This window comes from Tupaia chinensis, unplaced genomic scaffold (assembly GCF_000334495.1).
Source record: "Tupaia chinensis unplaced genomic scaffold, TupChi_1.0 Scaffold000281_1, whole genome shotgun sequence".
Classification (NCBI taxonomy): Eukaryota; Metazoa; Chordata; class Mammalia; order Scandentia; family Tupaiidae; genus Tupaia; species Tupaia belangeri.
The window spans coordinates 2,402,726-2,426,573 of record NW_006159764.1 but is presented as its reverse complement, the minus strand read 5'-3'; the positions used below and the strand labels follow the sequence as shown (position 1 = coordinate 2,426,573).

General features: G+C 39.2%; 1 protein-coding gene and 1 long non-coding RNA gene across 2 annotated transcripts in view; one reads left to right on the top strand and one right to left on the bottom strand.

The window, feature by feature from the left end:
• Window positions 1–23,848, bottom strand: part of WDR49 (WD repeat domain 49) — a 160,057-nt gene that overhangs the window by 19,963 nt on the left and 116,246 nt on the right. The window contains exons 15-17 of the mRNA XM_014588502.2: window positions 22,854–23,035; window positions 12,386–12,495; window positions 9,171–9,317 (exon numbers count right to left, since the gene is read on the bottom strand). Coding sequence (XP_014443988.1) covers window positions 9,171–9,317; window positions 12,386–12,495; window positions 22,854–23,035 — 439 coding nt within the window. The remainder of the gene's footprint in view (window positions 1–9,170; window positions 9,318–12,385; window positions 12,496–22,853; window positions 23,036–23,848) is intronic.
• Window positions 17,721–23,848, top strand: part of LOC106735046 (uncharacterized) — a 13,425-nt gene continuing 7,297 nt past the window's right edge. Inside the window, exon 1 of the long non-coding RNA XR_001370479.1 lies at window positions 17,721–17,750. This is a non-coding gene — a long non-coding RNA (uncharacterized LOC106735046). The remainder of the gene's footprint in view (window positions 17,751–23,848) is intronic.

Sequence of the window (23,848 nt, the reverse complement as noted above, 5' to 3'; positions counted from 1 at the left end):
TTTCCCTCCTACTGTAGTCAGTTTCTAGGAACAAGATGAGCATTTCTTGGTAGCTATCCCATGGGCACCTTCACCTCGACATATCCTGAGCACTGATATATCTTCCTGGCTAACCCTTCTTTTCCTTTTGCATTTCTTCTACCACTGAGAGTCTCTTTGGTTGGAATGATCATCCAAGCTAGAAAACCGATAATCAGACATTTATCCATCGCCTTCAAGGCACATAACCCTGCACATTCAACTCCTTAACCCTCCTAAAACTGGTTACTGCTTTTCTAAGGGGTCCCTGTCTTAAAAACAATAGCAGATAACTTTTGGTGAATGGTTAGCATGTGCCAATAATTGTGCTGTAATTAACCCACACAACTCAGAGAGGCCAGTATATCATGATCAAAATTTTACAGATGAAAAAAATTGAGACTTATTCAGTAACTTATCCAGATATAAACTCCTAGCAGAAGGCAAAGCAGTTAGTTGACTACCCACAAATTTCCATTCCTATAATCCGCTGCCTCCAGTCTAATCCCAGTATAAGATGTCTGCTCCGCTTCAAGAAAACTTTCTAAAATGTAAATTCGGTCCTGTTACGCTCCTTTTTTAAATCACTTCAACAAGAACTTTGTTTCTGGATAGTATGCAATAATGTGAGGTCATCATCGTCACTGTACCAGAGAGAAAAGGAAAAAACAGGTCAATTACAAATAATGTTCTGAAACATTCCGTACAGGGCTGCGGAAGTAAAAATGACCAAATTAAAATTTCAAAGATGGTAGAGTCCTCTCTAGATGAGCTGAGATTGCCAACTATGTTCTTCATCTTGGGATTTATTATGTTTGGAATTGCTAAAGAACAAACTTGGAAGAGATGGAGAGACTCTTCTATTTTTGAGAGATTTTTGTTGTAGGGTGTGTGCGTTCACCAGAGAGACAGAGAGACAGAAAGTGAGAAGTCACACCTAGCAAGATGGCCATGCCACAATCCCATCTCCTCTATTCTCCTCTCAGGATTTTGGGCACACACGCACACTCGCTGACATAAATTTTAAGCCACTGGGTCCAGGACTCGAACTGCGATCGACTACGTGGGAGCCTGCGATGGAACTATTATACCATATGCTTATCTCCAGACTAAGCAACTCTTCTGTGGGAAAGCAAATTCCAAATAGTGTTTTACTCATTTTTTAAAAATTTATTTCTCCTATGAGTTGGAGAAATAGACAGAAAAATAGACAAACAGGGAGACGGTGTTCCTAACAGGGCTTCCAGACCGTGATCCACTCCCAGCTTCAGCCAGCCTCATCTATGGGCACGTGTGTGCCGGATAACTCAGGGAGGTCTCTGAACATAACCCAGAACCTTCCCACGTGGGGTAGCCTCACAAAGCATCATGCTGTACCATTCCACCACCATTTGGCCTCCTTCAGAAGAGTTTGTTTTTTAAACTTATTTTATAGTTTCTTATTTACATTGAACCATTGTACACCTTTGTGGGGAACAACATGAATTTTCAAAGCATGCATGCAGTGTATGCCAATCAAATCAAGGAGAATACTAAATTTGTCATTTCCAGCAGAGAACACCACTTTGTAGGTGTGTGTCTAAGACTGACAATGTTTGGAGTTTTTACTCCGTTGTCCCACAGACCCAGAGGCGTTATAATGGCTATGTGTGTTGGTATAATGGAATGGAACCTGTGGAAATCCCATAGCTTTGGCCAGTGTTTTCACAGGACCTCCTCTGAATCTTGGGGTTTGGAGGGAGACTGTGGACTGGGCTGGAAATGCAGAGTAATGCTCCCTACGGTCTCAAAGTACTGGGAGACAAAAATCCCCCTAAAAGGAAAGGCCTGGAACAGACCTTTGAAATAAGAAGTGGGCTAAACCTACTCTTAATGAAGCTGCACCTCAGCACTGACTCGGCTCAGCCATAACTGTATTAGGTGATCAGCCCTGCAGCCTCTGCTGATAAAGAATGAACTGTCTCTGCGAGCAAATAGTGTTAACGTCAGTGCCTGTAGTCTTGACGCTTTCTGTCATACAATAGAAAAATCAGGACTTGCAAAGAAAAAAAAAAAAACATGGAAAATGTAACCAATAACCAGGCAAAAAGGGTACACATGAGAAGGAGAACCAAAGGTCATACAAATAGGAGTTTTAGCAGACCAGGACTTTAAAATGTTTATTACAAAAAAAAAAAAAAAAAAAAAAAGCCAGAAAGAAAGAAAGAAAGGGAAAAATGGATGAAAGCATGACTGATTTCTACTGAGATCTAAGATCTATATAAAATAGATTCAAGTGGTCAGGGGCCGGCAAGTGGTGTGGTGGTTAAGGGTACTGGACTCACATGGCTGATTGTGGTTTGAGTCCTGGACCTGGCAGCTTGCTTTCTCACTTTCTGTCTGTCTCTCTGTCTCTCTGTCTCTCTCTCTGTTCCTCTCTAGTCAAACTAAAAATAAAGTTGAACAAAATAATTCTTTTAAAAAAAGAGCTTCAAGCGGCATTATCAGGCTAAATGTGTGTGCGAGAATACATACACATATGCACACTCACACGCTCAGATACACGGGATCAGTAAACTCAAAGGCCAGTCAATATAGAATATCCAAACTGATGTCCAGAGAGGAAAACAAAATAGAAGAAAGAAAAGAGCATAGGAAACATTTTTGAAATAATTAAGTAGGCTAACATATTTGTCATTGCCATCCCAAAAGGGCAGGAAAAAGTAGAGGGGGAAAAGAAACAATTCTTTGGAAAATATAATGGCTGAGAATTTCTCACAATTAAATAAAAGTATTCAAAAATTTCTATGAGCCCAAAGTAATATAAATACACAGAAAACTGTATTTAGACTCACCGCAGTAAAACTTCTGAAAACTAAAGGCAAAGGTAAAGATCTTAAAAGCAGTCAGAAAAGGACCCAAGACACACCAATAATAAATTAAGAGTAGGATTTTAAGCAGGAACTATAGATCAAGGAAGCAAGGTTAGCCTGAAAATGTTGGGGAACAAACAAAAACCAAAATCAAGACCTAACATCTCGATTTTAAACCAAGCGAAAATATCCTTCCAAAGTCAAAGTAAAATAAATGCATTTTTAGACACCAAAAGATAGGGAAATTATTTGCCAGAAGACCCATATTATAAGAAATAGCTGCAGCAATTCTTCATCCTGAAGGGAAATGATCTCTGAAAGCCTGTTGCTACAGATAGAACACAGGGTACAGGAAAAAGGATCCTGACCTAAGGGCAATCACTAAAAGAATGATACAAAGAGATATGAAAACGAAAACGGTAATAGAAAAGATAAAATGGAGTAATTTGGAATAATTGATTAAAATATTTCAATGGTTGCCCATTTCTCATAAAATAAAACTGAAATTCCTTAGCATAGTACACTAGGTTCTCCATGGTCTGGCCCTCCTCTACCTCTCTAGCCTAGTTCTCCTTCCATCTCTCCTAGAACCTAGTCATTGAGCTATAGGTAGCTCCCCCAGGATGCCATGTTATTCATACCACCTTATATTGGCACAGGCCACTCATTTACCAGTCCTCCCTCTCTCTCTTTTATTTATTTATTTTTTAAAAAGTTTTGCTATAGAGTGAGTGTGCTTCCCAGAGGGACAGAGAGAGATAGACAGAAAGCAAGAAATCACCCCCCCACACACACACATAGGGATGGCCACCCCACCATCCCTTCTTTAGGCATACATGCACATGTGCCCAGTGTGAGTTTCAGCTACCACGTCCAGGACTCATGGGAGACCAGCAACAAACATGACATCATTTGCAGCTCTCCCCCAACCCCCACTTTTCCCCTCTCTTTTTTAACCTGGCTAAAAGCAACTTAATTTCTAATATCTAGCTCAGGCATAATCTGGTTTCTATAAAAAAAAAAAAAATCTCTGAATTTCTGTGTGCCCTCTTAGTATTCAGTGTTTACCTGTATCGTAGCCTTTATTGTAGAACAGTCATTTATTTACTTCTCTACTTCCCCAACTAGGTTTCCAGGTCACTAAAGACTGGGCCTCTGCATCTCTGTGGACACTTCTCTGTGTCTGGTATGCAACTCAGATACTGGTACATCAATATCCACCTTAGGAATGGCTAAATACATGAATGCACAAACACCCTTTCAGAACCTGCTGGCTGAAGACTGTGATATACAGCATGAGTCAGAGTCCTCTCCCTTCCTCCAGACCTTCCTTTAGAAATGGAACATCAGGGGACCAGCAGTTGGCATAATGGCCATGTCACCGGACTCCCATGTAGTCGACCACGGTTCACGTCCCAGACCCGGCAGCCTAAACTCACACCAGGCGCATGTGCATGTGTGCCTGAGATCCTGAGAGGAGAATGAAGGAGAAGGGATTGTGGCGTTGCCATCCCCCCTGGGGTGGGGGGTGATTTCTCACTTTCTATCTCTCTGTCTCTCTCTGTTTTTCTGGCGAGCGCACGCATCCTATAGCAAAAACCTCTCCAAAAAAAAAGAAAGAAAGAAAGAAAGAAAGAAAGAAAGAGAGAGAGAGAGAGAGAGGGAGGGAGGGATCCAGAGAGGAAAACAAAATAGAAGAAAGAAAAGAGCATAGGAAACATTTTTGAAATAATTAAGTAGGCTAACATATTTGTCATTGCCATCCCAAAAGGGCAGGAAAAAGTAGAGGGGGAAAAGAAACAATTCTTTGGAAAATATAATGGCTGAGAATTTCTCACAATTAAATAAAAGTATTCAAAAATTTCTATGAGCCCAAAGTAATATAAATACACAGAAAACTGTATTTAGACTCACCGCAGTAAAACTTCTGAAAACTAAAGGCAAAGGTAAAGATCTTAAAAGCAGTCAGAAAAGGACCCAAGACACACCAATAATAAATTAAGAGTAGGATTTTAAGCAGGAACTATAGATCAAGGAAGCAAGGTTAGCCTGAAAATGTTGGGGAACAAACAAAAACCAAAATCAAGACCTAACATCTCGATTTTAAACCAAGCGAAAATATCCTTCCAAAGTCAAAGTAAAATAAATGCATTTTTAGACACCAAAAGATAGGGAAATTATTTGCCAGAAGACCCATATTATAAGAAATAGCTGCAGCAATTCTTCATCCTGAAGGGAAATGATCTCTGAAAGCCTGTTGCTACAGATAGAACACAGGGTACAGGAAAAAGGATCCTGACCTAAGGGCAATCACTAAAAGAATGATACAAAGAGATATGAAAACGAAAACGGTAATAGAAAAGATAAAATGGAGTAATTTGGAATAATTGATTAAAATATTTCAATGGTTGCCCATTTCTCATAAAATAAAACTGAAATTCCTTAGCATAGTACACTAGGTTCTCCATGGTCTGGCCCTCCTCTACCTCTCTAGCCTAGTTCTCCTTCCATCTCTCCTAGAACCTAGTCATTGAGCTATAGGTAGCTCCCCCAGGATGCCATGTTATTCATACCACCTTATATTGGCACAGGCCACTCATTTACCAGTCCTCCCTCTCTCTCTTTTATTTATTTATTTTTTAAAAAGTTTTGCTATAGAGTGAGTGTGCTTCCCAGAGGGACAGAGAGAGATAGACAGAAAGCAAGAAATCACCCCCCCACACACACACATAGGGATGGCCACCCCACCATCCCTTCTTTAGGCATACATGCACATGTGCCCAGTGTGAGTTTCAGCTACCACGTCCAGGACTCATGGGAGACCAGCAACAAACATGACATCATTTGCAGCTCTCCCCCAACCCCCACTTTTCCCCTCTCTTTTTTAACCTGGCTAAAAGCAACTTAATTTCTAATATCTAGCTCAGGCATAATCTGGTTTCTATAAAAAAAAAAAAAATCTCTGAATTTCTGTGTGCCCTCTTAGTATTCAGTGTTTACCTGTATCGTAGCCTTTATTGTAGAACAGTCATTTATTTACTTCTCTACTTCCCCAACTAGGTTTCCAGGTCACTCAAGACTGGGCATCTGCATCTCTGTGGACACTTCTCTGTGTCTGGTATGCAACTCAGATACTGGTACATCAATATCCACCTTAGGAATGGCTAAATACATGAATGCACAAACACCCTTTCAGAACCTGCTGGCTGAAGACTGTGATATACAGCATGAGTCAGAGTCCTCTCCCTTCCTCCAGACCTTCCTTTAGAAATGGAACATCAGGGGACCAGCAGTTGGCATAATGGCCATGTCACCGGACTCCCATGTAGTCGACCACGGTTCACGTCCCAGACCCGGCAGCCTAAACTCACACCAGGCGCATGTGCATGTGTGCCTGAGATCCTGAGAGGAGAATGAAGGAGAAGGGATTGTGGCGTTGCCATCCCCCCTGGGGTGGGGGGTGATTTCTCACTTTCTATCTCTCTGTCTCTCTCTGTTTTTCTGGCGAGCGCACGCATCCTATAGCAAAAACCTCTCCAAAAAAAAAGAAAGAAAGAAAGAAAGAAAGAAAGAAAGAGAGAGAGAGAGAGAGAGGGAGGGAGGGAGGGAGGGAGGGAGGGAGGAAGGAAGGAAGGAAGGGAGAAAAATGGAACATCGGATCTCAACCTCAATGCATTCCAAACTCAATTTATTCCATTTCACTGGAGTCTTTGTGTCAAACTTGGGTGCAGCCAACCTGGCATCATGTGACTTCTGCCCTTTGCTCATCTCTTCATTCCTTCCGTCACTTTCTCGGGGTTGACTCCCTGGTCTCTTCCTTGACCCACCTCGGATGTGACTCTTGCTCTGAATCCCTCCTATGCCCCAGGCAGAAGGAAATGGACGGTCTTCCTCTGTGCTTAAATCTCAAATGCCATACATTCGGCTCTCATCAATAGTGTGCATCTGTCTCTCTCCCAAGCTGGTGAAACTTTAAAGATGGAAATATTTTCATTTGCAGAAAAGGTGAGTGAAAATATTAAAAAGGGGAGGAGGAAAATGAAGAAAAGCTAAAGAAAAAAATAGCAAAAAGCAAACATCCTTAAAAGCCGTGTAAAATGACATAAAGCAATCCAGAGGGAGGAAAAACATTCTCTTTGAAAATGTACTAGTCTCTCAGGTGTTTCCACCCTCTGTCACTCTCACTTCCCCCACACATATCCTCCCAGCTCATAAGGAGAATTCCTCTGAGGCTCCCTCCTACTGCAGACTATCAAAGGCTCCCCTATTCGCAAGGTTCTTACTGCCTAGGAGAGCTATTTGTGGCTCTCACAGTTTCCAGCTTCTGCACATGCCCTGTCGCCTATTTATCTTCAAGTTTGACTCTGCTCCAGCTCAGCTTCCTCTTGCATCTGAACTATCTTTGTGACTTTGGCCTGGCTCTCTAGATTTTATTTTTCCTTTTTAAATTATTGCTAGAACGTCCATGTGCTCTCAAGAGAGACAGAGAGAGAGAAAGTGGGAGGAAGTACCCCCTGATGGGGTTGGTTATGTCACAATTTCTTCTCCTCCATTTCTCCACACTTCCAGGATCTGGAGCATGCATGCATACGTGCTCAGCTTGTTCAAGCCACCAGCCAGGCCCAGACTCAACCACGTAGTTGGCGATGTGGGATCTAGCTCCATTAACCACCAGGCCACAGACTAGACCTGAGTCTTTTTGATTGGTTATCTCCCTAGATTCTCTTCTGTGTGTGACTCCTGAGGACACAGTAAGTATTCCTCATATTTATTCTTAAAGGTGAATCATTCTAGTGAAAATTAAAAGAATCATAGGGTGATAGTCTGAAAGCCCTATCAGATGCACAGGTTATTTAAACCTCTAAAATTTATGCTTCATGTATTTTTCAGAGAAATAACAGAACCTGCAGATGACCCTCACAAGAACAAGCCAAAAATTACAAATTTAGCAGAGAAACTCTTTAACAAGGTAAAAGAAGCTGATAACAATTAGATTAGAAACTGTGGTAATGGGGAATGACAGTTGTATCTTGCTAATAAGCTTATTTGTTATAAAAAAAAAAAAAGAAAGAAAAACACAAAGCTGTTGACCAGTTATTTTCTTTTTCCACAGGAAACTAAGCGAAGAGAAGAGAAACTTCTGTAGGTGTAGACATAAAAAAAACACCTTCCTACTGAAAAGATTATTATTTCTCAAGGATGATTTATTTATTTATTTTGAGAGAGAGATTTTTGCTATCGGACGTGTGCACTTGCTGGAGAGACAGAGAGACAGAAAAAGAGAAATCATCGCCTCCCAAGGGGGGCAATGGCCACACCACTATCCCTTCTCCTCCATTCTTCTCTTGGGATTTTGGACACACACACACACACACACACACATGCACCCAGCATGAGTTTTAAGCTGTCAGGTCTGGGATCTGAACTGTGTTCAACTACGTGGGGGTCCAGCGATGTAATCATTACCCCATCTGCTGGTCCGTCAAAGATGATACTAAACCATGTCTCAAAGGATTTGAGAAGTTGAGAAATCACAGATCTCAGATGGTGGGGGTGTCATTCTGACTTGATGACTGTTACCAGTTGAAAACTTGCTCTTTTCATTAGATATATTGAATGAGCTTCCCTGTAGCAGCCACATACTTTCTGAGTGTTTCACTGAGAATCAGGTAGGGCTGCTCGTGTTTCTCTGGGACCCTTCTTGGTGGGAAATACTTCTGTACAGGAATTATTCATCACATTCTTAGAAACTCAGAAGACTACCACAGTCTGAAAAATATTTTGTGCATATTGTTTCCAAATCTTCAGAGATACTCACATATTCAAAGTCCAGCTTTCTTGTCCTCTCATCTTACTAGCCTAGTAGCGCAGCTGGAAGCTTCTAAAACAATACACTCTAAGTGGCCTCTATTTATAGTGTTTCACTGAGACGAGCAAAGCCAGATTGCCAGACACCCTGTTCTGAAGCAGTGTCATGATGGCTCTCTCTCTGGTATCAATTTTGAAATGTAAGATGATTTGGTGGGGAAGGTTCTCACTCATGGCAGATTCATGACACTTGTTCATGACATGCTGGCTTCAGAAAAGTGACAAAATCAAAATATTCTTTCATGTATTTCTGCCTGTAGCCTGTGCTTTCTGAGAGCACAGACCAGCTGCTGAGTTATAAATCTGAACAGTCAAACCACACACTTCATTTCACTGTAAGCCATTAGGCAAATACGTGTTGTTTTCTACATTTTTTTTTAATTGGCTGAGTTCCCTAAGAGAAATGGAGGTGCATGACAGCTGAGGACTTACTTTCAGAGAGTGATGGAAGCACGGGAATTTCCGGTTGTTCTTCCACCGGCTCTTCTCTAAAATATTTCTCAGGGTCGAGAAGAAAAGCGGGTTTATTCACTTCAGGCAGCTCTTGCAGGGTTCCAATGCGTAATGACCTAAATGCACCTTCACACCAGCAGATTTCAGAGAACGGGAGAAAAGGACAGTATCACTAATTCCTTGGAAGGAGCTAGTGCATTTCCAAGTTAACTTTTAAAAGTTTAACCTTCCTCTTGTTTAGCTGGTACAGCTGCAGTGATCAGCAAACCCTATAAACACAGCTGTTCAACATAAACCCATGGTCCTTTTCAGACAAAAAGACAAAAAGGAGCTCAAGGCTTCTCATTCATTTGTTTTCTATTTTGTATTCTTTTGCCATCTTCCCTTGAAAATGAATATTTTGCAAGCTTTGGAAAAGCTCCAGTTTCTCTTTTATCTACAAGAAAATTGTATCCTTTGTGAAATGGAATCTGTTAGAATTTTTTTTTTGTATTTAATTTAACAAAACATCTGAAATTTTGAATTGGTAGGTACTTTTCCATCCTGCTACAATGGAAACCAGAACTGTGTTATTCTGTTTACCGTGCACACAGCAAGAGGATAGGAATCTATTTTAATCATGCCTTTAAAAGCAAAGTCTTGGATAAAGTAAAGAAAGTTTTCCTTTTTGCTTCATGTGATAAGTGGACGATGCTCTAGAAATCTACCAAAGCTTAATCCAAGATAGGATTTTACGCTTGCTTGACTGTGCTCTGCTGAACTGCCCTTTTGTCATGGTGGCGGCTCAGTGCCTAGGAAAAGAAACCAGAACTAGTCATGTGCTGACAGTCTTATTAAAATGGAGAGTGTTGGGGGTAAACAGGTAGGGTGGTGTTTAAGGCACTGGACTCCTACATGGCCGACTGTGGTTTGGATCCCAGACCGGGAGCTTGAAATTCACACCAAGCATATGTGTGTACGTGCATACCCAACACCTTAGGAGAACGAAGCAGAAGGGATTGTGGAGTGTCCATCCTTCCCTGCAGGGTGAGTTCTCACTTTCCCTCTCAACAGTCTCTCTCTGTCTCTCTCCAGCCAGTGCCTGTGCCCCATGACAAGAACCTAAAAATAAATAATAAAGCACTAAAGTCAGCAGGTGGCATGGAGGTTAAGGCGCTGGATCTCGCATAGTTGACTGCATGGCTGGAATCCCAGACCCAGAGGCCTGAAAATCATGGCGGGCACGTGTGCATCTATGCCCAAAATCCCAAGAAGAGATTGGAGGAGAAGGAAGTGTGGTGTGGCCATCCTCCCTAGGGACTGATTTCTCACTCTCCCTCTCACTCTGTCTCTCTATGGTAAGGGTAAGTGCCAGATAGCAAAAACAAAGACAAAAACAAAACACTACAAAACAAAGCAGAAATATCCACAGAATGCTATGTATCACCCCCAGCTCCTGATGTACTGGTTCTAGGGGAGGGAGGGGTGTGGGTCCTAGCGTTTACATTATTCGTAGGTTTTAGTTGACATTAAATGGTTCTAGGCCAAGGGACAACTCTGAGAATCAAATATGCTATGTCAAGTTAAAGAAATCTTCCCAACTTGTAAGGTGTTACTCCCTCTACACAGACGTGGAAACTGAAGCTCAGGATGCTATAATAACTCGTCGGACTTTACAGAAGTTACTGGTAAATGGCAGACAATAGACTTAAATCACACATTTAACTCCACAGATTGTGCACCAGTCATAACAACAATAATAGGGGCCGGCAAGTGGCTTGGTGGTTAAGGGCACGCTGGACTCCCACATGGCCAACCACAGTTCAAGTCCTGGACCTGGCAGCTGCCTTTTCATTTTCTCATTCTCTCTCTCTCTCTCACTCTGTCTCTATCAGGTCAGATTAAAATATAAAGAAATATGGGGTCAGCAGGTGGCGTGGTGGTTAAGGCTCTGGACACTCCCACACGGCCAATCACAGTTCAAGTCCTGGACCTGGTGGCTTTTTTGCTCACTCTCCTTCTCTCTGTGTGTCTGTCTTTCTCTGGTCAAATGAAAATGATTGAATGAATAAATAAAATAAAATAAATAATTCTTTAAAAAATAAGATAAAATATAAAGAAATAAAGTCAAATAAAGTAATTCTTTAAAAATAAAAATAATGTTACTAATAAAATTGTATTTGCTTCATATGATATGCCAGGCACTGATCAAAATACTTCACATGTAATAACTCATGTAGTCTGACAAAAACTCTATGGAGTAGATTAATTTACACTGAATATTAGCAAATAATTATGTACCTTTTAACAGAGAAATTTCACCAGAAATTCTAAAGTCAACATATCTACTTGATGAAAGTACAGCAACCCCTTGAAATAAGTTGAAAAAAAATTTATAATGAGAAAAAAATATTCTCACTATATAATGGAGCTCTAGGAGCAACTCTTACCAAAGTTTCTAAATAATTTACCTTACTATGATAACAATTTCTTTGTTTCAATTACTGGTTTGTTTGTTTGTTTGTTTGTTTTGTTTGTTTGTTTTTGGCTTTTGCCATAGGGAATGTCCCTTGCCAGAGAGAGAAAGAGAGAAAGAGAAGAGAAGTGAGAAATCACCACCACCACCCCCCACGGAGTGATAGCCACACTACAATCCTTTCTCCTCCATTCTCCTCTCAGGATTTTAGGCATGCACACACACATGCCCAGTGTGATTTTTCAAGCATCCAGATTCGGGACTCAAACTGTGGTCAGCTATGTGGGAGTCCAGGACCTTTACCACCATGCCACCTACTGGGCCCTGTGTCAATTACGTTTTAAATAATTATTTTCTGCCAAAAATTAGACTAATACATTCCTTTATGGCTTTAATAATCTGAGAGTAAAGCAGTTTTAATTCACTTTAATTTCTCAAACACCTCAGGGAAATAAACATTCTAAACATTCCGGAGCCATCCCTACTTGGGAGACCATAGTATGCACTTTATACAAGTTAACTGACTTAGACCTGACACGGTGCCATTTGCATGCCATGCAGCCTCAACAAACCACTTAATATCTCCGATCCTCACATCCTTCTTCATTAACAGGGATCTGAAGAACCTCACATTCATGTTTATTCAAGAATTATTTCTGGCACACAGACTAACTGCCCTTTGCCATGCCAATATATAAAATAGTAACATTATAAAAATATATTAACAGTTAATACTTACTGAATGATCTTTGTGTAATTTCAGTATGGTCAAGTTTATGTGTATTTGTCTCACAGGTATTTCTTTCCCAATATTTCATAACTAGATTTATGTCAGCTGATGGCCTGACACTGGAAGGAAATAATTCATAATAAAATATTAACCACAGGAATGAATAAACACATTCTAATCATAAGTACATGTCTTAGTTAGGCATAAAACATTTCTACTCCTGTATTTCTACATAGCAATGTTTGTATTTTGTATTTTATCTTCCAATAAAATACCGGACAGCCAGGTGATGACATGAAAGGATGAGAGGCAGAGAGGCTGAGAGGCGAGTTAAACAAAGACTGTTCCCTTAACTGGAAGGTCAGAGAGAAAAACAGTGCAGAAGAAAATTTCCCAGAAACACATACAAACTATCCTTGCCCTGCAGGGAATTACATAGCTAATTAGAAGTAAACCTCAGTGGTGTGCCTCAAAGGCTATTTGTCCAGTGTTCTCCACTATGGTATCCAAAATGCAAAAGAGCCCAGTATTTTGGAGTCTTGTCATATGAATCTTTAAGAAAACTTGAGATTGGCTTGAATCCTTAGAAAAGGTTTCTATCAATGCAATATAGAGTGAGAGTATTACATGCTTACAGGTGTATACATTTATCAGAAAGCAGCACATGGTCTTAAATACTTTTAACATGGACTGTCATGGATTTCAACTTGAACAGCCACAAATTAGGTTGCCAGGAATTGTTCCTAGCCTCTTAAGAGTAATATTAGGCCAGACAGCATACCTATCTTCCCGAACTCATGGAGGGCGATGGCAATCTTGACCTGCCTCTTCCTTCTGTCTCCCTCCCCTGGCATCCCCTCATCTCTCATGATTACCTCTCTCCCACTTCCAACTTTTAGCCCCAATTCTGCCATGTATTTAATAGCTGAAGGACTTTGAGATGTTGCCTATACTGTCAGCCTCAATTTCCTTTAGTACACATTGGGATTCTTTCTGTGGTTTTAAAAATAATATGAATACAACTTCAGTGATTGTATCTATTTAAGAATAATATCCAATACATGTTTATTTCCCGCTTTCCTTCTCGATTCTTTTTACGGTATTTCCCAAACACGAGTTAAAATATCAATACAAGTAAAATTAAATACTCTCTGAAAGATCACAAAAAATTCTATTTATACAGCTCCAGAGGAACCTATTGATTATTTTCTACATAAATAAACTTTTCATTCTAGAATAGTATTAGGATTACAGAGAAGTTTCAGTGAAAGTACAGAGGTCTTGCATACCCTTCCACCCAATTTTTCCTGGGGTTAAAATCTTAGGTTGCCATTTGTCCCAATTAAGAAATCAGTACTGGTATATTACTGTTAACTAAACTCCCTATTTCACTAGTACAGTTCCTAATATCCTTTCTCTGTAATGTCAACATTATATTTAGTTACTTGGTTCCTTCGTCTCCTCTGGCTTATGACAGTTTCTTAGGCTCTTCTTGTTTATTTTGACTTTGACAGTTTTAAAGAATGCCTGTCAGATATTTTGCAGAATGTCCCTCAGTTTGGGCTTGACTGATATTTTTCTTATGATTAGACTGGGGTTAGGGGTGTTGGGAGAGAGACAACAAATGTGAAGTGCTGTTGTCATCACATCCTGCCAAAGGTGCATGTTACGTAAACTGACTTACACTGTTGAGGTTAACCTTGATGACCTGGGCAAGACTGTGTTCGCCGAGTTTACAGCAACTACCATAAGGTTACTTTTTTTTTTTCCTTTTCCCATTCTGTATGCTTTTTATTTGGGGGGGGGGTGAGGTTTTCACCACAGGGTGCGTGCGCTCACCAGACAGACAGAGACATAGAGACAGAAAGCGAGAAATCACCCCCCAGGAGAGATGGTCACGCCGCAATCCCTTCTCCTCCATTCTCCTCTCAGTATCTTGGGCATGCACGCACACGCGCCCGGCATGAGTTTTAAGCCACTGGGTCCGGGACGTGAACCACGGTCGACTACGTGGGAGTCCAGCGACATAGCCATTATGCTAACTGCTGGTTCCCCCTTTCTGTATGCTTTAAAAGCCTGTATTTAGTAGGGAATATGAACATACATTTAATAGGAAATATGAAGGGGAGTGAAGTGCTACTTCCTTGAGCCAGGATAGTTTCTACATAAATTACTTGTAGTTAGAGATTTTCCTTTCTTTTAGGAGAGTTTTGTCATCCAAAGGCAGAGTAATGGTTAATTTCCCCCAAATCACACTAAAATGACCTTCCTCAAAATATGCCATCTCCTTTGAAGAAAAAAAAAAAAGCAGTATTTAGCTACTATCTGGGTTTTCAGGACAGGAATGATGGTACCCTTATAAAGACATTTTAAGATAGGGAATCTACAACAATGAGTTGGTGGTGGGTATTCAAAACACAGAGGGTATTTCAGTCAGGCATTGCAGTTATTTGGTAAAAAATGCATTTAAGAATATAGACATTTCCCCATGTTCCTTTCGGTCTTTGCCCCTCTTCCTTCTCTATCCCTTCCCCTCTCCAGACCTTCTCCTAGTACTTAGATAAGTGATTTTCTGTCACCATGTATTATTTTGTACTTACTAGAACATTAAGCAAACAGAACTTACAATATATGCTCTATTTCATTTGAGTTCTTTCACTTGGTATAATTACTTTTAAACTCAACTATGTTGAATAGGAATGAATACATTCCACGGTGTACCGATTGCTTTATCCATTCTCCTGTTGATAGGCATTAGGGTGACTTCTGAATTTCAGCTGTAAATGCAGATAAAAGCACGAAGTGTCTGGCCCAGCAGGTGGTGTGGTGGTTAAGGTGCTGGACTCCCACATGGCCAACCGTGGTCTAAGTCCCAGACCTGGTGGCTTGCTTTCTCACGTTCCCTCTCTCTCTTGTTCTCTCTCTCTGTTTCTCAGTCTCTCTCTCACTCATAGAAGAAATAATTTAGAAGGAGAATACCTTTTTCCAGAAAATAATTATTCAGATAAACTAAGGTGCAAAAGATGAGAGCGGTCTAGAAGGAGGAAGATCCCTCTTTTGACTCATTAACAGTAGACCTTCATTTTTCCCAAAACATTTAGAACTCTTTCCTTGTTTTAGACTATTTGCTTTCTCTTTCATCCAGTGGCATTTAAATTAAATGTCTTTAATATAAAACACAAGAACTTTGTCAAGTCCACTAAAGAGTTTCATCCAGAGGGAAAGTAAGCAGAGAGGAGAGGAGAGTGTCCTGAGAATCACAGCAAATTGCACTCATTAGATTGCTGTCTGCACAATCCAGCTGGACCAGGAAAGCTCGGGGCCAAGGACAGCTCTATGCACATCCAGACTGTAGACTAGCTTCATATTCAAGGACCCACGACCTATTGTCATAGATGCCTGATGTTTGCAGAGGTTACTCTGAAAATGAACAGGGAACCGGCAGGAGGCAAATATTCCTAACAGAAGAAATTACAGACAAATATAAAGATGCTGAAGAATGTATTAAAAGACTTAAATGGGCCAGTAGGTGGCGTGGTAGTTAAGGCAGCGGGACTGCCATATAGCTGACCACAGTTTGAGTCCCAGATCTGGCAACTTGCTTTCTCACTTTCTCTCTCTCTCTCTCTCTCTCTCTCTCTCTGGTCAACTTTAAAGATAATAATAAAAATAAAATGAAATAATGATGATGAATAAAATTTTAAATAAAGAATTGGGGCCAGCATGTGGTGTGGTGGTTAAGGGTGCTGGATCCCCACATGGCCGACCACAGTTCAAGTTCCGGACCTGGCAGCTTGCCTTCTCACTTTTCTCACTTTCCCTTTCCCTTTCTTTCTCTCTCTTCTCTCCTCTCTGCCCGCCCCCTCACTCTATCTCTCTCTGGTCAAATTAAAATAAATAAAGTTAAATAAAAATAATTCATAATCAAGAAAGGAAATCATGAAATACTTTAAAACCCTTCACAGGAATGCGTATGTGGTGATGCAGGAAGGGGACCACTGTGATCTCCGCAGCCTTGGTATAATTCTATGAGAGAGAAAGGCTGACTGATCTCCCTCAGCTCCGCCATGGAGGGAGGTGTAATGACTGTGATAAGTACTCTAGTACCCTAGAGGGTGTGAAAGGGAAGTGGAAGTGCCTAGACTAGTGGCTTACACAGAGCAGGGACCTGACAAAACATGGATGACTTGAGTGGAGACCAGTCACTTTTCAGTAGTTCACATGAGGCTTGTTGGACAGGCTGCACAGAGCAGGGGTGCAGCACTGACTCTGCAGCCAACACGCCCGCCCAGGGCTCCCTAGTTCACCTCCCGCAGGCTGCTCAACCTTGGGCACCCACTTAACTTCTTTCTGCCTTGATTTTCCCAACTATGAAATGGAGTTGATAATAGTAGCTCTATCTTTTCTATGCAAATATTTATTTTTTATTATAGTTTTATACTTACTGTGTTAGTTGTCCAAGTTCAAGTGACACAGTCAGACTATTCAAAATGTGTCTACTTGGTGCCATGATCAGGTTGGGGCACCAAACAGTCATCATTTCAAACATCTGTCACTAGTTTGCCTTATACCTTTTTAAACTCCACATTTCTTTTTGTTTGTTTATCCACTTATTGATTTATTTAATATTTAATTACTGTACTTCTTCACGCACACAAACTACATTTCCCCAGTATGAATATACTGTATATTAGTCCAAAGATATTATCATACACATTATCACCAACAGATCACTTTCCATTTGTATGTCCATTAAATGTTTTGCTTTTCATATTTCCCAGGAAAAATTATCATAGTGATAATTAAATAAGTTAAACACATAAAGACCTTAACACAGTGCCTGGAATATGCTAAAAGCTCAATAAGTACTGGTTACTAAGACGTAAGCGAAAATAAGACTATATTTTAATTCAAAGCTGGGAATTTTAACATCCTCCTACAGCCAGTTATAATACTCTTAGAAACTATGAAAATAATCAGAAAAAAGTAAGATATGTTACTCTGCAAAATAGTAATTTGCTTCCCTAATACTTCTAAGATTAAGTTTCGAAAATGAGTAACTTTCATTTGCTTTCTTTGTAATAATACATGGGTACAAGACAATCATTGCCACTGATTGTTGGCAAAATCAGATTGTCAATCCTCCAAATGTTTTATGTCCTATAATGTCTAATTTAAATTGAGAGTTTAAGGTTTTGTGTACCTCTTTGTAGAGCTGTCTAACTATTTTCTAATTTAATTTCTCACATGAAATCTACTGGCAGAATAATTAGGTAATCAACATCACATAAATAAGATGTAAGTCCCCGCCTCACAACAGGGTGGAATTTAGAACATCATAATCATTCTACATGTGAAGAAACATTCATTTGAGGTATGCCTTCTACTTTACATAAACTTAATGCAAAGTTAACAGAAATTTTTGTTTCATTTCTCATGTGATTCTTTGTCCTGGTTTATAAAAAAGAACCCCCCCCCTTATAAGTAATTGTTTAACGGTGGCCAAAGGGAAACATGGCAGGTAACAAAAGGAGGAATAGACTGGCTCTTTTGTCCTAGAAGAGGGATGAAGATCTACGAGTGAGATTACAAATGACTTAACAGTAGAGACATTCTATTGTAGAAGGGTGGCTTAATAACAGAGAAGGCTACCCGAGATGGTGAATTATTCAAAAAGAGGCTGAAATGTGCTTCTTTTAAAGATGCCACCGGAGTTAATCTAGTAAATTTCTAATATCCCTTTTAACTTCATTATTGAATAATTAATGGCTAATGAACATGTGAAAAAAAAAGGCCACTTCCAGAAATCATCACAAAAGCCCATTTAAAACACTAGTAAAATAGCATGGCCGTGGCTGTAAGACAACAGTAACATCCACTCTTTGATTTAGAGGCTGGAGACTGGAGAGCCTCCATGTTGACAGACTTCTGGGGAGAGCCCACAATTCCAGACAGCAACTAAGCAAAGTGGCCCAAAGGCCTTTAAATTTTTGGCTCAGCAGTTCCACTTCAAAGACAATATTCTAATAGTGGATTTATCTGTGTATTCTAGTGTGCGTACATGACTATATTTAAAGAAATGTTTTCCCAGTTAAAATTCATAAATAGTTGACATGTATGGAAAGTAGAAAATAGTTTTTGAACAATTCCATAAGTTCCCAAGGAGTGGGTACAAATCTTGATGTTCATAGATACGCATATTAATTATATGGAAATGTGATAACTATATTTTTTTGAGTGAAAAAACAGACTTTACACTCTGAATACTAAGCCCCCATTGTATAAAGTGTACATTTGTTTGTTTTTGCGAGTTTGTATAGAACAAGGACTGGTGAGTGAGGTATCTAAATGTTAGCGACGATTTTCCTATAGGTGATTTCTTTTGATCTTTTTCTGACTTATTTTTCCTTCAGAATATTATCATAATAAACAATATATTCTTTTTATAGTGAAGAAGTATTTATGGTTACTCTAAATGATTAATAGTTTCTATAATTTTTCTAGATGACAATAATTTTGTGAGTCCAGCAACAAAATAGTGCTATAAATTAAGAAAAACGCATTCCCATTGTATGTTTTTTCTTCCCATGTTCTTCCTTCATTTATTTCTTCATTATTTTTTTTCTATGGTAGTATGACTTTTCAGAATCTAAGGAAAGGAAAAATTAATTTCTCTCTATCAATATTAACTTATCATTAGGATTTCCTGTTAGTCTCTTAAATTCTATATTTATCTTACTCTCCATAGGGCTTATGTTGAAGATAATTATTTACTGCCTGCCTTTTTCTTGAAAAATATAAAATCATATCATACTTTAAACGCTATGGAAGTCAGGTATTTGTGTATAAGTCAGAAGAAAATATACACCGAAGTTTGTATTCTGGAAAGATAACCGTAATTGTTAAGATAACAATATTTTTAGCCTCTCTAGAAGTCTGTCAGGTGTTTATTCTTCTCACATATTTTCGCATAGGGGCCAATAATGACATCATGCTCTCCTTGAGTTTACTAATCTGACTGAGCAAAGGGAACAGTATGTTCTTAGGGAGACAGCCTTCCATAATCTCTCCAGTACTGGACTGAAAGCACAAAGGAGCTTTTACAGCTACAGCTTGATCACACTGGTGTGTTTCCCACATAGGATTCCTCCTCACACTCCTGAGAGGGAACAGGGATGTCCCTGACAAATCAGTTCTAAGGATACATTCTTCCATGTTCAATTACCTCAGTAATTTCTAAATGGCATTATTCTGTACTCTCTCATTACTACGAAGTCTTACAGTTCTTCCAATATAGTCTTCTGAATTAGATAAAAGCAGAAATTTTAAAGATTGTAAGTACATTACGACGCATCATTTTGTCATTTGCAAAAATGCTGCATGGTAGAGATCACTTTGCTTCTCACTCCAGGAAATCTCCCAGAGCCTATGGAGATAGAGCACCAGTATGAAAGATCGCTCTGCTGGATTCTTATGTCATATTGTAGAGAACAGAGCTCCAGTTTGATGAGAAATCTATGCATTTAAAAACCTACATCTCAGCACTAATTTTCATAAATACAACATGCTGAGAAACAATAGAAAATGAAATAAAATGAGATAGAAAGGAAAAAAAAGTGAACAGTTCAAATGGCAAGGTTTTGAATGTAAGGCTGATCAAAAAGCATGTTTAAGAGAATAACTGGGGTTGTCATAAGGAGTGGGAAATCACTACGTTGGCTGAAATATTCTTAAAAGAAATGTGCAGCATTTGCTTTTCCTTCTTTAGGCCTGTAAAGAGACAATGATTGTCTACTGGAGGTGACTTCGTACCATGATCTGTAAAATTAAGCTGGGTGGGGGCATTTTATCCTACATGATGTCTTTCCATTCCCCAAATCTACTATTTTACAGGGTGGGTCATGCCATATTCCTAAATGGAAAACATCCTTCTGCCTGAAAGTAAAATACCACTTGACATTTCGGCAAGAAATGTTCGAAGAAATAGAAGAACAAATATCAGAGTGTAATTTAGCGTAACAGGAGGTTTAAAGGGAAATTCTTCATGTTCTATTTCCCTGTCAAAAGAGTTCCAAAAAGTCTAAAATCAAAATCATTAATTAAGAGGTTAAAGAGTATCCCCCTAGCTTCCTAGGCTCACATTGCCAAGGTAGTTCAAAAACTGATTTTGTGATCCTTAGACCAAACACCACTAGGGTGTGAATTACCATAGGCTGCCGACGCCACTGCAGAGGACTGTCAGTGAACTACAGGTGTGCAGTTCTTTGAGTCTCACTTCCATGGGAGGGAAGAAAAGCTCCCCAACCTCTGAATTTCTATAATTCTACCCTCCATTCCCATAGACCAGGCAAAGAGCTTAACATATGTCCCCTGGGGTAAACCAGAGAGGAACATAATGCACCAGATCTCATTGATACCTGAAAACATCTACTGCCAGAAGCTGTGGCTTGACCTGCCCAACTGGAAAGGAGTGGGGTGGCATCAGTGAAGCGGCTGATGTTGCAAGGATGCGAGTTTCCTCCAGGGCAAACAGAATCTAACCCAGGAGGAGTCGCAGAACGGGGGAGGCCTGGCAGTGTGAGGGACTGGAACAGGGTCACACTGTGATTGTATTATTACTGCACCATGAGTAGGTGGGGGCAAGCCCCAAGGCTATAACCAAAAAGTGCTTTCATTTGGAAATCCACTATGCAGAAATAAGAATTGAGATCATCAAAGAACACTCAGCTGTACCCCCAGAAAAACGAGTACGGTTTGCAGTATCTGCTGCCTGCAGAGCAGCAATGCCAGCTTTTCCTTTCTCCATCCCCACTTCATATCCTCAATGAATGGGAAATCGTAACTAGTGAGGGGAAGGGGAGGAAGAAGTTCTTTGTACGGTGTTCCACCTGTTCACTATAAAGAGCCACAATTGCATCAAATTGGAGCATACTGGGAATTTTGTAGACCTATTTTCTGAGTAAGCCTTAATTCTTTCCTGGAATAGATAATAGGTCAAAATGTTTTTATTATTCTTAAAGTAGTGAGCTTAAATACGTATATATACAAGAATTTTGCTTCATAATTACATGGAAGAAATGCATCTTTTTACAAATGCTTAACAGTTCTTTACTAAATTAATAATTAACAACTTTCCTAAAAATAAAGTATCAGACCCGAGTAGTTTCACAGTGAATTCTGCCAAACATTTATAGAATAAATAACACTCATTCACTAAAATCTGTCCTAAAACAGAAGCAGGAGAGTGCTGTAACTTATTCTATGAGGCCAGTATTGTTCTCATTAAAATATTTTAAAAAGGTATTTTTAAGAAAGCTAATCTACAAACCAATATCTCTAATAAATATAGATATAAAAGCTGAAACAAAATGTCAGCAAATCAAACCCAACATGTATAAACAAATATACCATAATTAATTGGGGTTTATTCCAGTATGCCAGATTTGCTAAACATTAAAATCGGTTAATACAGAGTACTACATCAATACACTAAAGCATAGAAATCCTAAGATTAGACAAGTCAGTGCAGAAAAAGTGGACACCTGACATTACGCTTTCTGTCAAAATCCACACAACTGTACATGTACAATATGCTTGGATGTAAACCATGGAGTTTGGCTCATAGTAAAGTATTAATATTGGCTAACACACGTGCCACACAAATGCAAGATACGGTGTAGGGTTGGGACTGGGGGTTATTTAAGAATTCTATACTTTCTGCATAATTCTTCCACAAACCTCAGAGAAGGAATATATACACATAGTAAAAAAATATTTTTTTTATTGTATCAAAGAAAATAAAACAAACACAATCATCCTCTCAAACTAATATAGTTATTCTCTGTGGAATGTAAAATTAAGTTTAGTAAGATAATAGGTTTAATTTTAGTAAGAAAATTAGGTTTAATTAAGTATGGAAACAACAACAACAAAAAATTAAACCACCAGGCTGCAGAGTAGATGAAATGTAAAAGCAGGATGAAGCAAAATGATTCAAGAAGAGTCTGCAGAAAATGGAAAGGCTAGATGTCTAAAGCAGAGTGACATCTGACATTCAAAGGGACTCTAAATTTCGTTCACATAAACCGCTGTGGGTTACCAAAATTAGGATGGATAGATGGATAGATATTAAATTGACTGTTATGTAGGCACATGCATGCATCGTTTTTTGAGGGAAGGGGTTAATTTCCACAATTAAGATAGGGATAGAATAAAAATAAAAGACTAGACGACACCAAATAGAAATCAAGAATTCAATGCAGGCAAGAAATGACCACCAGATATGACCATGATAACATAGTCCCCTACTTACACGCATACACACACACCCCTCCCCATCTCCAAAACTTCAGAGAAATTTTGAGGTAGTCCAGTCATTGTACATTCCACAGATCACAGAAACAAATCCAGACCAATATTATATCTAAGTCTTATCGAGATGCCAGTTGACATCTGGGTAATGCTTAAAATTACTTACTTGCATGTCGAGGTGTCTTTGTTTTTCTTACTGAGTAGAGAATGTTCTGTTGAAACTAAATATGATTCTTTCTTAGCAGGTAAAGGGATTACTCTCACACTTTCCTCTTGGACCTTATTTTCCATTAAATTAGTATCTCTTTTAGGGAAGGAAAGACCGTTTTCAATATGCCAATGCTTTGCCTGGAAAAAAAAAATAGATCTACTTTATTTTTATGAAGTTTATTTTCATCACACATTTATGTATGTCTACCCTGTGTTAAATTACTAGTTGAAGTCCTGGGGACACACACACATACACACACACTCATGCACACACAAATGAGTAAGACATAGTTCGTGTCTACAAGGAGTTTGAAGTCTCAGAGAAGATGAAACACATCATCAACCTTTAATAAGAGGAAATTAAAAGTACTGTAAGAAAGAAATAAAAGTTTTCTGAAGAGATAATGATAAACTCAAAAAAAACTGTGCCATTCCATTTAAAAATCCTTTATAGAAAAATCTATATTCACCAAAAACAAAAACAAAGCTTTTGTTGAAGTATTGCCAGATTTATTTTTTCCTATGACTACTTTCTCTGCATCTTTTATCCAAAAAACATATCTTCAAAAGCCAATTCAATTTCTGAGTATTTCTTCCCAGAAGATGTATTTGTTACATGATAGTTTTTTATATAATTTTGGTTATAATTTTTAATATGCATCCCTCTGGCAAAAGCTCCCTATTGACAATCTATTTCATATTTTAAATACAATCCCAGTTTCCTTGTCTCATATCAATTCGCATAATACACAAAGGAATGTACTAGAAAACCCAACCTGTGAGACCCAAGAGAAACATTAGGGACCCTGTGGACAGCTGACTGGCCTACACACCAATCGGCCTTGTCATAAGGGCGTGCCAAGTAAAATGTCTTCCAGGACCAGACAGAGAGTGTGACTAGATACACCCAGCCTCATAAGAAATAGTAAATGAATAATAAACAGCAAACGG